Source organism: Callorhinchus milii, unplaced genomic scaffold, assembly GCF_018977255.1.
Source record: "Callorhinchus milii isolate IMCB2004 unplaced genomic scaffold, IMCB_Cmil_1.0 Scaffold2, whole genome shotgun sequence".
NCBI lineage: Eukaryota > Metazoa > Chordata > Chondrichthyes > Chimaeriformes > Callorhinchidae > Callorhinchus > Callorhinchus milii.
Genome location: NW_024704743.1, coordinates 93,920,636 through 93,937,062, shown reverse-complemented (window position 1 = coordinate 93,937,062; position 16,427 = coordinate 93,920,636). Strand labels below are relative to the sequence as shown.

At 40.6% G+C, this 16,427-nt stretch overlaps 1 protein-coding gene across 2 annotated transcripts; it reads left to right on the top strand.

The window, feature by feature from the left end:
* Positions 1–1,187: 1,187 nt before the first annotated feature.
* ube2v2 (ubiquitin-conjugating enzyme E2 variant 2) lies at positions 1,188–15,693 on the top strand. Of its 2 annotated transcripts, none has more exons than XM_042331912.1 (4): positions 1,188–1,294; positions 7,030–7,178; positions 10,990–11,115; positions 14,335–15,693. In XM_042331912.1, exons 1-4 carry the CDS (start codon positions 1,219–1,221, stop codon positions 14,479–14,481), a joined length of 498 nt encoding a protein of 165 aa, XP_042187846.1. In that variant the 5' UTR covers positions 1,188–1,218; the 3' UTR covers positions 14,482–15,693. The 2 variants fall into 2 exon arrangements, with proteins under 2 accessions (XP_042187846.1, XP_042187845.1); XM_042331911.1 differs by having other exon boundaries at positions 1,198–1,339.
* Positions 15,694–16,427: the final 734 nt, after the last annotated feature.

Below are 16,427 nucleotides of genomic sequence, written 5' to 3'. Positions count from 1 at the left end.
GAGGAGGGTGTGATATGAGGGACTTGGCATCTGAAGTGATAGGGTGACCATATTTTGGAAACCAAATCTGGACACACACATAAAACAAATTGAACTCACTGCAATTCCTGATACTGCCAGTACTGGAGAAGCTTGTTGGCTGTATTTTGGGCTGTATGTCTGTATCTTTCTGATGAGTGTATCTGTTTCGGAATTTTATTCCAAAGTTTGTTGCTGAACTCAAGACAGTACAAATTTGGCCAGGAACACAATACCTCATCTGGGGACTGACCCCAAAAATCGGGGACGTACGGTCACCTGTATAGGGCACTCACAAAGACACGTGTACACACACTATAGGGCCATGCACAACGACCCAATAGAGAGCATGCAGAGCTCGAAGCCGGACTCAGTTGGTAGGCTCTCATCTCCGATTCAGATTATTGGTTCAATCCCCAGGTTGGGACTTGCAACCCCTATCAACAACAAAATTACATTTACAGAGCGCCTTTCACGTCGGGTGGACGTCCCAAAGCTATATTCTGAGCTGTCACTCCAGTGCAGTGCTGTATTGTTGGAGGTGCCATCCTTTGTACGAAACTGTCTGCCCGTTCGCATGGAAGTTACGGATCCCATGGATCTATTCAGAAAAGGAGAAGGGAGTTTCTCCCGGTGTCTGGCCAACAATCTCTCGGATTAAGGTTGGTCACTCGGGCCGACGGCCGTTTGTGGGGCACAAATGGCTGCTACGTTCATCCACAATGCGCACAGTGGCTGCACTTCACAGCAACAGTCAATTATAATACTCATTATTATTCATAACCTGCAAAAAGCGCTTTGAGGAAGCGCCCGTTACCCCAACAGCGTCCTGGAGGTTCACCAGAAACTAAAATGTAGCCCAAAGCGCCCAAAAGTAGCCCCAAAAGTAGCCCAATACGATGCGCTGTTGCCCTCTTCGTGGGGGGGGGGGGGGGGGTCGCAGAGTGGACAGTTTACGCTCGTGACTCTGAAACACCGTAAGAAAAGGTCTTCGACAAAAACAAAAGCTTCGCCGGTGAGAAAAATTAGGCATCCGCTCAAAGCCGTTTTTCTCTCTCACACACACACACACACACACAACGCACAGAACAAAAAAAAACCGTCCAATCGGGGTCACGTTGGGCGGGAGGTGGGACCCAAACGGCGACGGTTGGTGGGGGGGGGGGGGGGGTGAGGAGGGGAAGCGCGCGCACCTCCTCGATGGGCTCGGCATGGTCACGTGAGGCTGACGTCAGGGCAGGAGCCTCTCCCTGGATGGTAAAGATGGCGTTCGCAGGTGCTGCTGGAGGAGGCAAACGCAATAGTTCACCGGCACAGAGCGGTAACCACCCGAGCGGGCGGGCGGGCAAACCCTCCCTCCTTCCCTCCCTCCCTCCCCCCTCCACCCGGGAGCGCGGCCGCCGCCGCCTCCTCCTCCTCCTCCGTCCCTCTCGCTGCTTCTCTTTTCATTTACTTCTCTCTCTCTGTGTGTGTGTGTGTGTGACTGTCGGCGGCGGCGACGGAGGAGGAGGGAGAGTCGGGCCGCTCCGCTCCGCTCGGCTCGGGCCTCCCTCACTGCGCGGGGTCACAAAGCAGCGCTTCTCTGTGTCCCCTCCTCCCCCGCCCTCCTCCCCCCCTCTCCCCCTCCCGCGGCCCCGCGGGTCACTGCTGAAGCCGCTTTTTTTTCCCAAAAAAAAAAGGTTTTTTTAAAAAAAACCGAAAGCCGAGCCGCGGGGTCGCCCTTTTATTTAAAAAAAATGTGTGCGTGAAAGTGAGGGTCAGAGCCGCTCCTTCCTCTCTCTCTCTCTCCCCCCCCCCCCAGGCTGCTGGGGAGGGAGGGAGGGAGGGAGGGGCCAGGCCGCCGATCTCTGCGCATTTTCAGCCCTATCTCTCTCTCTCTCTCTGTTAAACCCTCTGCGTTTCTCCGCACGTCCTCGCATTTGCTTTCCCGGTCTCTGCTGCTGGGGCTCCTCTCGCTCTAATCGGTACCGACTGGTATCTCTTTTGAATCCGGAAGTTGTCGCACGGGCTCTGCTGGAGCCCCGGGGGGTGTGGGAGTTGACTTGATCTTTTTTCCCTGGGGTGTGGGGAGGGTACTTTTAATGTGTGTGTGTGTGTGTATAGAAACATGGTCGAACTGCAAAATTATAAATATCCATATATGCATTGCGTTTAGTTGTAGTGGGTCATTACAACTAAACGCAATGCATATTTTTGTATATATTTTTAAGTAACTCCAATATGTACATATTGCTTGTTTATATATCTATGTGCGTGCACATTATGTATGTTTATACATAAACTAAACTTCATATACAGGCATAGTTGCATATTAATAGAATTGAAATGTATGGCTCATCTATGTGTAGTATTTTATTTGTTGGACAGCTGAAAGCTGCCTATCTTCCCCCTGCCAATCATTGTTTTGTGAGTTATGCTTGCTTTATAAATGCAACTGGATAAATAAGTACTTACAATAAATTAAAATTTGCTGAAACTCTATAATAAACCTTGTATTTGATATAGTGCCTTATCACATCTTTGCAATGTCTCATAATGCCTCACAGAATATACTGTAAAGTGAATTGACTGTATATTTTGTGGGTGAAATGTGGCAACAAATTGTGCACAGCAGTATTCCACGTATCAAAACGTCTCAATACCCACAAAATGTATACTTCTGATTTTGCCCTTTTAGTTTTGTTTTCCCTAATCAGAAAGTATAAATTTAATAGCTTGCGTTGAAGTGTGGTGGTTATATTGTAGATGTAAATATTTTTCTTTTACCTTCTAAATATGGGGTTGCATTTTACAGTACTATATTAGGATTTGAAGCAGAGGAAATGTTTTTAAGAAACGCATTTATGCTTTAAGAAAACAAAGTGGGTTTAATGTTAGTCAGTTGGCGTAGGTTAAAGAATTTGGAACAATAATTTTAAATGTGAGATAGTATTCAAATCTGAATTTATATGTAGTTTTGCAGGTTAAAATCCTTTTTAAGAAATTGGTTTGAGTTGCCCTTTTTGTATTCCATCTGCAACACATCTTAAACATGTAACTTACATGTCTACAATTAGCATTGTAAGGCTCCCCTTCTTGCAATGGTTGTTCCCAAAAGGGCGGGCTTAGTAAATTGAAACCAAACTTAATGAGAAGGAAGTTACTCGGTTTGATTATTCATGTATTAGCCGATCATAGCCGGGGTTGTAACAATTTATAATGGAGGTACTACAGTTGGTTTTAGTTCCCCTAGGTATATGGGGAGGGTGCAGTTTCAAGATAGATGTGTGTGGGGTCTATCCAGTACTATGCCCCGAAGCTATGCAAATCCGTCCCTCCCTTCAGGTTGCGCCTGAAGAACTTCAACTGTACCTACTACGGTCACCTTCCCCCTTTCCTGGCTCGGTATTGGGCTCCACCATTGTTAAATGCTCTGGGCACTTCCCAGGCGTGGATGGTGCTACATAAATGCTTGTTGTATGTAGCTAAATGGCGTAAATATCAATTGCATCATCAAATTGATGGGGGAGGGTGAATGTAGGCAGCCTAAACAGCACAATTTGGTCTTCACTTGTCATCCACACATTAAACCAACTGCAATCTTGCCTTCACTTTATGTCCACACATTTGAGAACAGTTCAGATGAAGAAGGTTAATTTGATTTCATCCTTCCACAATACCTACCCACTATCTTCCTATTATGATTACTTAAATCATTCATGTCCTAGCATCAGACACTATTCCTAGGTACCCTCTAGCCAATTTTTCTGTTTATAAAAAAATCATGCTTGATACTCATTCCAGTTTGCAGAGCCTGTACAGAATTTCAACATTGTTTGATTTTCACAACTTTATCCCTTTATCTAGCCTATGACCAATTCCGCTTTTTGCCCTCTCTGCAATATCGCTTGACTCCACACAACCTCATGCCCACTGCAGGCAAAATCCTCATCCAAAGCTTTAGTCACATCTTAACTTTCTGTTTCTCTGCTGGCCAGCCTCCATAAGCTCCAGATCATCTATGAGCCCTGATCCCTTTTTTGACCTTATATTCAAATGCCTCCATCCCCTGCCCCACCTTACTTCTGCGATCTCTCGTGGTCGTACTGCCCTTCTGGCCCCCTCCATGCCATCAATGGGAAATCTTGTAATTTGATTTTATTTGGTTCATCCCATTTTCCTTTAGTGCATTTCACTACCCTTTAAATCCTTTGAGAGGATAGATTGTGGATGTAGTTGTGAACCACTTTTGCCACTGCCTAATCAACTATGTACTTGTTAATCTGCCAGTCTTGTTCCTCTTCTCTCATTTTCAATATGTGGTGCAGTAGATCACTGCTATGCAGTTCTCTGTCTAGCAGCTCAGTTAATCTTGTGAGGGAGAGAGCCTTTACACTTTCTGTTGCTCCATGATTCGATTAAAAAAGGGTTTTGTGGTGCTTAGGTAGATGTCATCCATCAGTTGCAATAATTCTGGTATAATGCACTGATTTATTATTCTTAACGTAGCAAATATTTCCCTATTCTTCTGAAAGTTACCACTGGCCCATAAATTTTACAGTGATTTTAGTAGTGGAAAATGCACTTGGAATGTAAAATTAGTCTTAATAGCATCTACAAGTACAGTTTGTTTGAGTTGCCCATAATTAGCCATAAGTGGTTTATACTATCAGCTGAAACATTCTTTGTATCCCTATGTTTACAGATTTGAATCCCAAATAGTCCCAATTAATTAAAAACTCCACTGCCCAGATACTCACCCGCACAAAACTCCGTACCCCCATCACACTAGTCCTTGCCAGGCTCCACTAGCTCCTAATCATCAAATGGATCGATTTCAAGATCCCCTCACTCATTTTCAAATCCCTTTATGCCCTCGCACCTCACTACCTATCTGACCTGCTTACCGGACACTCCATCCATTGACCCGGCCTCCTGTTTGCCCCTCGTCACCTCCTCCACCATCGGTGACCGTGCCTTCAGCAACTACACCCCGAAACTCTGGAACACTCTACCTCAATCCCTCCGCCTTGCCCCCTCCCGCCCCATCTTCAAATCCCCACGAAAGATCTTCCTGTTTGGTCGTACTTCGGTCACCTCCCTTATGGCTCGTTATCAGACGCCACCACTGTGAAGCGTTTCAGGACGCTACCCCATGTGAAGGATGCTATTTAAATGCAAGTTGTTGTTCACTGGGATTTGACTGTTATCCAACCAATGCCTGATAATGGGTAGTATGTAGTAACTTGCAGAGATGATTTTTAGTATTTTAAATGAGTGCCTCCATTTAGCTACTGTTGTAAACCAGCTTCTCCACAGAAGAGAAGTGTACAAATAAGAAAGGATAAAAGTTCCTGTCTGCTTAATTTCACTTTTTAACCCAAGTGTCTTTGAGTTGCACCCAGGTAGGCCCAGCAATGAGCTGTAAACCATTTCCCCTATGGTTGAATCGTCTCAGATGTGCTTGACAGATTCATAATAATCTTGATATATTTCATATATTATCCTGTCTGACTCATCAATAGTACTTAAAGGGGTAGGTGTGATACCAAATCTACAAACCAAAGTCTTAATAGACAAGCTGGTCCGAGCTAAATAACTACTGTTAAACATTCCAGTTCTTCATATTGGCAAATCTAGAGGTTACCACTCCCAAGTGTAAATTTGCTAGAATAGCATTCCCTTGATAAAATCTTTGGAGATGTAGTTATATTTCATGTTGTTAGAGGCATGGGTTTGTATTCTTATCTAAACTACAATGTTAAGAACTGTTTGTATTCATTTGTATCGAAAGACTGACTAACTTGGCTTTTTAACTTTGGGAGGAAAAGGAGAGTCTCTGTCTGTGTGCCACTCTGTAACTGATTCCCTTGTGTGAATTAGTCTGGGCTGAGTCTCCCTCGGTTTTTCTGCCTTCGCTTCATTTGTCAGATGCCAGCCTGGCTCGCTTGGTAGCACTCTTGCTTCTGGGTCAGAAGCTTGTGGATTCAAATCCCACTTTCGGATTTGAGTTTACAATCCAGGCTGATGTTCCAATGAGTTATCAGACCTGCTGACTTTTCAAATTAAACCAATGTCACATCTGCCTGTTCAGTTAGATACTTTGAAAAGAGGTGTTTCTCCTTGTGTACTTACCAAACATCATCAGGTAAAATTAAATCATTTACATCATAACTGCTGTATTCAGCTTGTCTGCAAATATCTACAATCATGGCACTTGATAGCAATTACCCTACATAGTGTTTTCAGACATTTTGATGCTATATGCCCTATATCAAATGCAGGGATTACTATTATCTAAAATAACATGGAATAAGATTATCAGTTTACTGTGTGGGATGTTGGAACTACATATACTATTGGGCACTACAGTGGTTCTTGTTGTATTGTCCGAAGAATGAGTTCATGTGGCTGCCTCCTATTGGAGCCTGTTTTAAAAGCAGCATACTGGTTGCACCATTTTCAGAGACGTTTGTTAATCTTTTGTGGAATTTTGTTTACGGTGTTTTTTGAGCTCCCCTGATGGACATGAAAATGAAGATCGTGTAGCACTTAGCCATACAGATAAGAAAGTCAATTTGAATCGTGTGGTGAGGAACACGATTGAATCGTCTGATGCTGGTTGTCAGTGTTGTCACTGCAATTCAAAGTAACTTTTAATAGCTTAAGTTAAATTAATTGAAGAAACATGCAGGATGTTTCTATCCTGCAAATGTTTTTTGGGGAAGACAATAGATTTAATTTTTGTCCAAATTCAGAAGATCTGTAAAGGCAACTCTGATATTCCATTTTTTGGTTTAATATTGAATAGTTGGTGTAAATCTACATTTTGTATAGGTAGAAGACTATAGTACTGTGTGTTAACATTTCGCAATCTGGTAAACCATGCTGTAGTGTTTGAAATATTTTTACATTTTTTCTTAAACTTTAATACAGACTAAGCATTGATTGATGGTTTTGTCTATTTATAGATGTATTTGAAACTTGCATTGTCATCTGACAGTTTAATAGCAACTAATTTTTCTTATATAGGAGTGGTAATACCTCGCAATTTTCGTTTGTTGGAAGAGCTTGAAGAAGGTCAGAAAGGTGTAGGTGATGGAACTGTGAGCTGGGGCCTTCTGGATGATGAAGATATGACCCTCACATTATGGTCAGGAATGATTATCGGACCACCCAAGGTCAGTAAGCTAGCAAGTAATACAGAGTTAAATACTTCTATTTTTTTCAGAAATTTGTTCTCTCCCAAAGCTGGGGTTGATGGGGTGGGGGGAGAAAGAAAAGGGAATTCTTGTGCTGATGTGATTAGCATGCACCAATCTTGATACTGTACAATATACTCCTGGTAACTCGTCACTCCAAGGGAACGGGGCTCAGCGATCAGTTATCAAGAGTGGCTAGTTAGACATAGTTTCTTCTGAGCCATAAAGGGATACTGTAGCTGGTCAGGCACTTGATATGGAGATTGAGTGCGCATGCTCAGGTGCATCGCAGAGGCCTCTGGTCTATTGGATTGCCTCCGTGGCAACTGAACAGGAGCGTCCAACCTACACCGGGCATCAGGGTAAGACGGGAGGCCTCTGCGATGCAAGATACCATCTTAGGACAAGTTATCCAAATGATGTACTTACAAGAATTTCTGGAATGCAACTTATTGTTAAGTGGAGTGACAAGTAAAGTGGAGACCCTTGTTAACATTTTGCAAGGGAAGCAGCTGGGATATTGACAGCATGGTAACTTAACCGAACAACAGACCATCAATATTAAGAACCCATCTAGTTCAATCAGTGGAGCATGAAACCCTTGATCTCAGGGTTGTGCGTTCAAGCCCCATGTTGGGTGCAACATTCCAATGGATTTTCAAAATGGTGCAGTGATAACACTTTGACTCTTGAGTTGAAGGTTGTGGGTTTAAGCCCCACATTGGGACTTGGAATTACATAGTCTTAGCTGACACTTCATTGCAATGCTTGATGTGGTGTATTGTTGGATGTGCCGTCCTTTGGATAACATTAACTGAAGTTCCGTCTGCCTGTCCAGGTAGTTTAAAGATCCCTTGGCACTATTCGAAAAAGGGAGTTTCTCCTGGTGCCCTGGCCAACAATCCCCAAAATAAAATTTAAAAATTGGTCACTCACTCCATGGCTGGTTGTGGGACATTGTGTGCAAACTGGCTGCCACGATTTGCCCACAAAATAAAGTCAATCCACTTTAAGGTACATTCTGTGAAGTACTTTGGGACGTCTCTGACGCGATAAGGCGCTATATCAACTGCAAGAATTATTGTTAAGTGGTAGTGACTAGTTTAGCCAGGGTCTTGTTATCAGGAATTTACTGCAACTATTGAGGACACAACTTTCAAAAGTGTTAAATATTTCTGATATTGATATTTAATGCTAGTTTTTCAATTTTAAGTCACTGTGTAGACTCGTGAAACAAAATTTTCTTCGTTGGATTTAGGTCTGGCAAATTTTGGTACTTTGTCCCATATACTGGTTATTTCAGTAACTTAATTCAAATGAAGGAGAGCACCTAGAGTAATGGTGGCAGTTTAGCAACAATTTCATTTTTCAGTGGATTTTGCACCACATTTGGGAAGTAAACCTTGTTTTAAATCAAATTCTACAGATATCCAAATGCATCCTACTCAAATATTTAGATGTTTTCAACTGTGAAATTGTTTGCTATTGAAGTGGGATAGTTCTGTGCATTGGACCACCTGTGTGCTGAGCAGTGGAGTGTTGTGAGATAACTTTGCAACCGCAAATTCCTGATTTTGAGTTATGTTATTGTAGGGAGAGGCTATGGCCTACTTTACCCCATTTCCAATCAGTTGACAAAAGATTGTCAGAACTAAAATAAAATGGCATTAATAAATTATATATGCAGATGCTAAGTAAAGGGGCAAACTTGTAAAATTGGTTAACATTTGGAGCTTTCATTCCAGAATTGTATGGTGCTCCTGACCAATTTCCACCCCAAAAATTGGATGAATGGAAGTACAAATTGTGAAATGCTAGAAATACACTACAACAATTTAGAACAATTGATCTCGGATGTTTCCAGGGTGTATTCCTTAAATTGCATTGCTGGTCGCACCTCAACAGTTTTATTCAAGCTTGTTACTGACAAAAATGTTATTTCTGCCAAAATGGATGGAACTCATTACACAAGTTAAACCTTAGTCCTATTATTTAAGTTGCAGGAATTCTTTTCCATTAGTATAACTATAATGTATGTCAATTACGTGAGATGTTCAGGTGAGGAACATAAGCATAGCTTTTGAAGAGATTATAATATTCAATGTTTGAGCTGAGCAATTAGTCGGTTCTTTTGTTTTTCCTCTTGCCATGCAATTCTATAAGCAATCAGCTTAAACAAGCCTCTTCACAAACTGGTTCAGAGACTTTGGAGAACACAGTTCTAGTTTGAGGTCACCGGACTATTCAAGTATATCTTTCAGATCGTAACTTAAATTCCATCAACCTTGGACAATGATAATGATATTTCAGAGGCTTATCAGTATTTGGTAGCAGCTAACTGATGAAATGAAATAACTTCCCCTATATATCCAAAGAATTACCTAATCAGAACATTGATTTTGGTAGTTGCTATGCAGATGTTCCATCAGAACTGTTGCGATGAATCAGCACTGCTCTGACCTTGCAGTCTCCCAATGAGGATGGTTGTTGTTTGGCAGGAAATTTTTTATTACTGCTAGCAGACCTTCAGCAGAGAATGCATTGTGGCCTAACATACCAGCAGAGACGAGAGGAACTGCCAGATGCTGTGACTTAAGCCTGCTTAAGTACTTATTGTGTGATGCATAGCTGAAGCTAAATTAGTGCCTCTTTTATCACTGGTTGCTATGCACTGCTGTGTTTTTCGTTGCCCTTATTAGTTAAGTGTTGTCTGTTATAGAACTAACCCACCTGTAAGGTCAACCCACTTAGATATGTTGATTGCTTTTTAATGCTTCATTAGACCCAGGAGTCCCCATGGGAAGATGCAAATGGATTGGTTTGCAACATTTTGATCTTAGTGTTCTGGCTGCAAGTTATCTAACTTGTTTTAAATTACACACATTAGTCTGAGAATTTGACTAAGTATTTAGTTATGGATATTTTCAACTTTTTCTGTTAGAGATGCAGTAAATGGGGGTGGTACTTGACCACTATCTCCAGAATTGAACCTTATAGCAGGTAGTCTGAGAAATGCAGTATTGAAGTTTTTTTTCTGGCTTTTACTCTGTATTTAAGTTTGGAATTCAATGATGTAACTCGCCTTGTGTTTTGAACAAGTTGGTTTGGCCTCAGCAGCTTGTATCTCGTTCATCTTAGAGGAATAAGATGTGGCTATTTAAATTTAAATTTTATTGTACAGAAGTTTTGGAGGAGGTCTATCTATGCCTAATGGATTATTAAGATTTATTGTTACCTCAGGTGGATCAGGGAGGGAGAGTTTGGTAATGACATTATGGCCGAAGAGGATGGGATCTTTTGTCACCACATGTTTTTGCTACTTTTGCAGTCATAATTCTTTATTGAATCGCTGTTGCTGAAGAGAATTTTGGTGAAGATAATACATAATATATAAAATTTATTACAAATAATTGTTTGGACCCGAGTCTAGGAGGCAATCTTGTGTCTAATTTAACATGTACTCGTTATTCAGAATTGATTGCTTCAGATTAAATGTAACCATAGAGAGAAAGGGCTGGTCCTGTTGGGAAGGAAGAACAGGCTCTGTGTGTGGATAGTGAGTCAGAGGGAAATCTACCTTGTATTTTCAAGATTCTGTAGAATTCTACAATTCTGTTTTGTATTGTATTTAACGTATTAATGTACCCACAATGCTTTTATGTCCTCATTGATGTTACTCCTGGATAGTGTGGATATCAGATTCTGGAAGATATTAATATGTATTTTTTCCATCAATAAGATGCTAATCCCTGAAATACATGAAATGAACCCTGCTAATTTTTTCTTTCAGACAAATTATGAAAACAGAATATACAGCCTGAGAATAGAATGTGGGCCTAAATATCCAGAAATACCTCCAAGTATTAAATTTTTAACGAAAATAAATATGAATGGAATAAATAATTCCAATGGCGCGGTAAGTGGGCAGTTGCCCAAGTCTTTACTTTTAACTCATTCTTGTTAAGTGGTGCATGAAACTGTGATGCAATTTAAAAGCTGTCATATGCCACTCTTAACTATTTTCTATTTAATTGGTGTGAAATGTTTTCATTTTTTTCAGTTTTGTCAAAAAGCAGCTCACTGCTTTCAGTGGTCAGGGGGTGTGTGTATTGTGTGCTGGAGCAAGAGAGGAATCTATGTATAAAATGCATTTAAAATAAATTGCTTTCCATTTCTGAATGATGTACTCTTATGATGCTCACTCTATTATGTTTACTCTGTTTTTGAGTAGAGTAATTGAGTGAGCAGCTAGGATTTGTCGGCTAGCTATTTTTAATAATTTATGGAGTTAAAGCCAATTTGAAATGGAACAGACCCGTTGCTAACAGAATCACAATTGTATTAGATTGGGACATATTTAAATTGTGGTATAAAAATCACATTAAGGCATTAATTATATTTAAATATGATTTCAGGCAAGATTGTATTTCTCAAAACATAATTATGAAGCTGGGCTGGCTATCTGTAACCTAAAACCAATGCGGCCCTGTTGATTTAAACTGGTCATGGACTGATGGTTTTTATTCGGAGGATTTACCAGAATCCATTTATGAATTGAAAGCCAATCTCTTATAGAGCCATTAATGATCTGAATTATGAGAATAAATTAAGGGATCCCCAAGAAATGATCTGCTCTGTGTCTTTGGCAGCTATAACAAAGCAATTAAATTTAGTTTTAGGACCTAGCCTATCGTTACCTAATTTTTTAATGTCCATCTGATGTTTCTCTGATTCCCTTGAAAAGTACTTACTTTGTCTGTTCTCAGTGGCTGTGTGAGTTGTTGAGGAAGGATACTTTTGCGTGAGGTGGAAACCACGATGTGTTCCTAAATTTTAATCAGTGATGTGACATTTCAAAATAAAATCCCTGTTTGCACTTTTTGAAATTTAAAAGTAATTGTGTGTTTAAGGAAAATTTGTATTCGGACTGCAATACAGGAATCTTAACATCTTCTTAGTCATTTTGAGTGGTAACAACTTGCATTTATACAGAGTCATTTAAGATGACTAGAAAGGCTTCACAAGAATTGATTGGGAACTTGAGCAGGGTGGAAGATGTTTTTNGGAGGGGGAGGGAGAGGGGGGAGAGATGGTGGGAGATTACCAAAAGGGGGGAAACTAGGGAAGGTTCCCAAGGGCAAATTAACTGAAAGCTCATTTGCCAACGGTAAGGTGAAGGGGGAGGAACTGTAAAGTAGGCCTGAGTTTGCAGAGTGGAGAGAGTGGCTAGGGGAGTAATGCTGGAGGAGATCAAGATGGGGCACTTGAAATTTAGAATAAGGATCTTGAAGACCACCTGCTAAGGAATAGGGAGCAAAAACAGAAGTTGCTGGGAACAATCAGCAGGTCAGGCAGCATCCATGGAGAAAGGAAAGTGAGTCCCAGTGACTTCTGTTTTTGTTTCAGATTTCCAACATCTGTAGTATTTTGAGTTAAGGAATAGGGAGTCTTTGGAGCCAGTGAGGATAGGGATGATTGGCATACAGATCTTGTTGCAGGAAAGTATACGGACTACAGAGTTGTGGATAATTTATAATAATCCTTGCACTTGATATAGTGCCTATCCTATAGAAAGCCCACAGTGTTTGGAACCCTGATTGACTTCTTTCGCTTCACTAGCTGAGGGAATTGATCTGTAGTGTATTGGTTAGAGCACTCGCTTCATAAGCGAGAGGACTTCTGTTCGATTCCCGGACAGGGTGAAATGTTAGGCAAGTTTCCTTACTCCACATGTCTGTTCACCTCGCAGTAAGTAGGAACCCAGTTAGTAGACGATTGGTGGCTTGCTTTTTCGAAGGTAATCTCGATAAAAATAAATAATAATAATTTGGTCACTTAGTCCGCAATTGTTTGTGGAGTCCTGTAGCTCAGTGGTTAGAGCACTCGCTTTGCAAGCAGAGACCCGAGTTCAATTCCAGGCAGAGGGCGATACCTTGGGCAAGTTTCCTTACTCCACACCTAATAATAATCCCTCCAAAACCCAAAACAATAATAAATTGGTCATTTTCAATCTGACTGTTTGTGGGGCATTGCTGTGCGCAATTGGCTGCCGCGTTCGCCCACAAATATACAGTCAATTCACTTTACAGTGTGTTCTGTGAAGCGCTTTGGGACGTCCTCCCGACGTGAAAGTGCAAGGATTATTATTATTATTACTGCTGTGTACAGTTGGCTGCTGCCTGTTCGCTCATAAAATATACAGTCAATTCACTTTACAATACACTCTGTGAAGCGCTTTGAGATATCTCGAAGATGTGATAAGGCGCTATATTGAATGCAGCTATTATCCTGCTTTCGAGATATCTCAAAGCGCTTCACAGGATATACTGTAAAGTGGTTTGACTGTATTTTGTGCGAGAACGAGGCAGTCAATTTGTGCGTAGCCATGTCCCACAAGTAGCCATGGAGTGAATGACCAATTTTTTTATATTTGGGACGATTGCTGTCCAGGCCATCGGTAGAATCTCCCTTCTCTTTTTGAAAAGTCCCATGGAATCTTTGAAATCCACCTGAAAATGCCGAAAGTTTAATGTCTCATTCCAAGGGATGGCATCTCTGACATTGCAAGCACACCCCCAGTACATTGGAGCATCAGCGTAGACTGTATGGGTTGCAAGTTCGGTCTTGGGGCTTGAATTCACAACCTCCTAACTCTGAGGCGAGGGTGCTACCAACTGAGTCAGGCAATTTGGAGCTTATTGAGTTAGGAAAACTGAAGAGGGCATTGGAGAAATCGAGTCTGGTTGTACTGAAGGTGTGAGTGAGGGCTTCGGCTGGGATGGAGATGTAGTAGGGATGGAATCTTGGTTATATTGCAGATGTGGAGGAAAGTGATTTGGTCAAGACCCAATGAAAGGCTTAGAGGCTCAAACAAAAGGTCAATTGTTCACTGGCTTCATGAGCTGGTGTATGAAGCATCGGCAGGTGTCTTCAGTTTCATTGATAAGCTTTGAAACTTACTCGGCTCCATGTTCGAAATGCAGTCTGGTACAAAGTCCTAGCAAGTTTAATTTGTCAGATTTCTGAATTCAAGAGCCCTTTGACACCTGGTCTTGGCACTGAATGCCCAGTACAATTTAAGTGCACATCATTCTGCAAAATCTAAAGGGATTAATAACGTCTGTTTCTGTTGTAGTTGGATACGCAAAATATACAAGTTCTATCAAAGTGGCAACATTCATATACCATTAAGGTTATTCTACAAGAGCTACGACGTCTAATGGTGCACAAGGACAATATGAAGCTTCCACAGCCCCCAGAAGGACAACTGTACAGTTATTAATTTTAATGGATCCAAAGCCTTCTGTCTTAAACCTCACTTCCTGTTCATGTCTCTTCAAATTTCCACAATGTTTAAAAACCCACACGTTAAAGAATTCCATCTAACTAAGACCTGGACATTTGTAATCTTGAAATGCAGTGTATGCCTAAAATAATGTTTCAGGAACAGCTAAATTTAGTAATGGCACAAAGTAATTTATTTTCTCTTATCAAGGTGATGATATTGTAAAGCCATTTGGAACCTCGGCTGGGGGGGCGGGGGGGGGGGGGAACGGGGAGGGGAAATATGTCATTTACTGTCTGATCATAACACATGTATGTTACACAAGATTATTGGTTAATAAAGGCAGTAGTTATATAATGGCATGTTCTGAAACCTCAATTAAAGAGCTGTATTAAAACAATTTAGGTTGTCTTATGTAAACCAAACTAATTCAATAAGAACTGTTGAAGTTTTTGCTCATTATTTTTCCGCGGTGTGGGTTCAGATTATTTGTAATGTCAATGTGTTGAGGATTGTTTTGATACTTGTATTTATGAAATGACTTTCTGTTAAGCAGTTCTTGTGTGTCAAGTAACCAATATTGCAAATGTTTGTTTACAGTCTGGTTCTTTAAAATGTGCATTTTGAATTTTAGTGAAAAAGGATATAGGTGTATGGATATATGACTTTCTAAGATTAGTCTTGAGATGTGAATAAGATGCAGTGAGATGCTTTTGTTTAGGAATCTCTAAATTGGGTTATATGTAACCTTTTTGTTTGGCCAAAACATTTGATAACTTGTAAAAAGAAAGTTGTGGTAAAATCATTCAGATAGGTAACAGATGTGTATTAAATCTTGTGTTTGGGACTTTTTATTCTTGACATTTTACATTCTGGTTTGAACAAAATGGATGTAAGATTTATCTTGAAGCGTTTTTTTAAATACTTTCTTTTCCCCATGGGGCTAGTGATCTATCGAGCTAAACTACTGGACTTTGTCAGACCTTTGCTTTAGAAACCCATAGAAAAAACAATTAGCATTTCCCCTATTAAACATTTTTCACAGATCTCTTGAGAAAATACAGCAGTAATCAAAATGAATTGAATCAACATGAATTTAGTCTTTCTGATATGAGGATATGACACCACTAATGTGCTGTAATTGGTAAGATCATTTTTCCCCTTTCAAGAAGGTGGGTGTATTCATTAATAAACCAGTTCAAAAACTTGCACTATCTTTGTGTTTACTAAATACTTCAATGCTACAATTTAATATAGGATGCTTGATTACAAGGTATTAAATTGTAGTAACTTGTCAACCTTGACTGACTGACTTTCATAATGGCTATCTCTGACTACTTCATTCCTCACTTCTCATATCACTTAGTTTTCTCCATGTCTGAAACATTGCTTGTCAATGTCCCTGCCTTATTTCCACTGCTGAATGTTTTGTTGCCTAAGCTTTTTTTAACATCCACTTTCTTTGTTCTGCTGCAAGTTCCTGGTCTCTCTGCCCCACTATGCGGCAGCTTCCGCTCTAAAACTCCTTCCTCAAATCCCTTTATCACACAAGTCTCAGGCTTCGAAGTTTCTTAAAATAAATCTCTTGAATGAGGGCCTTTTGCCACCTTCACACAGCCCCTTTATCCCCCCCAGTCATCAACCTTTTATATATATATATAGGTGTGTGTAAAAAGTGATTCAAGGTATTCATTTGATTTGCAATGCGCAATAATTGCAAAGTGGTGTAACTGCAGGAAAAGCATGCTCAGTTCAAAATGAATCAGAGCATTGATGAACTGGGCTAATCAAATGGGAACTATCTTACATCATTTCACAATGAAACTCCTAAACTTGCTGGGATTAATATGGTGTTTAAAATGCAGAAGTACCAGATCCAGTCATATAAGAAACATACATTGTTTTTATTCGGTAATTGAATTAGCCATAAATTTATTTTCTGT

What these genes read in the sequence shown, in the direction of transcription:
- ube2v2 (XM_042331911.1), top strand. Translation starts at nt 1,219, where the DNA reads ATGGGCTCGGCATGGTCACGTGAGGCTGACGTCAGGGCAGGAGCCTCT. An exon ending in TAGTTCACCGGCACAGAGCG is followed by an intron (nt 1,340 to 7,029) that starts GTAACCACCCGA and finishes TTTCTTATATAG; the next exon opens with GAGTGGTAATACCTCGCAAT. An exon ending in TGATTATCGGACCACCCAAG is followed by an intron (nt 7,179 to 10,989) that starts GTCAGTAAGCTA and finishes TTTTTCTTTCAG; the next exon opens with ACAAATTATGAAAACAGAAT.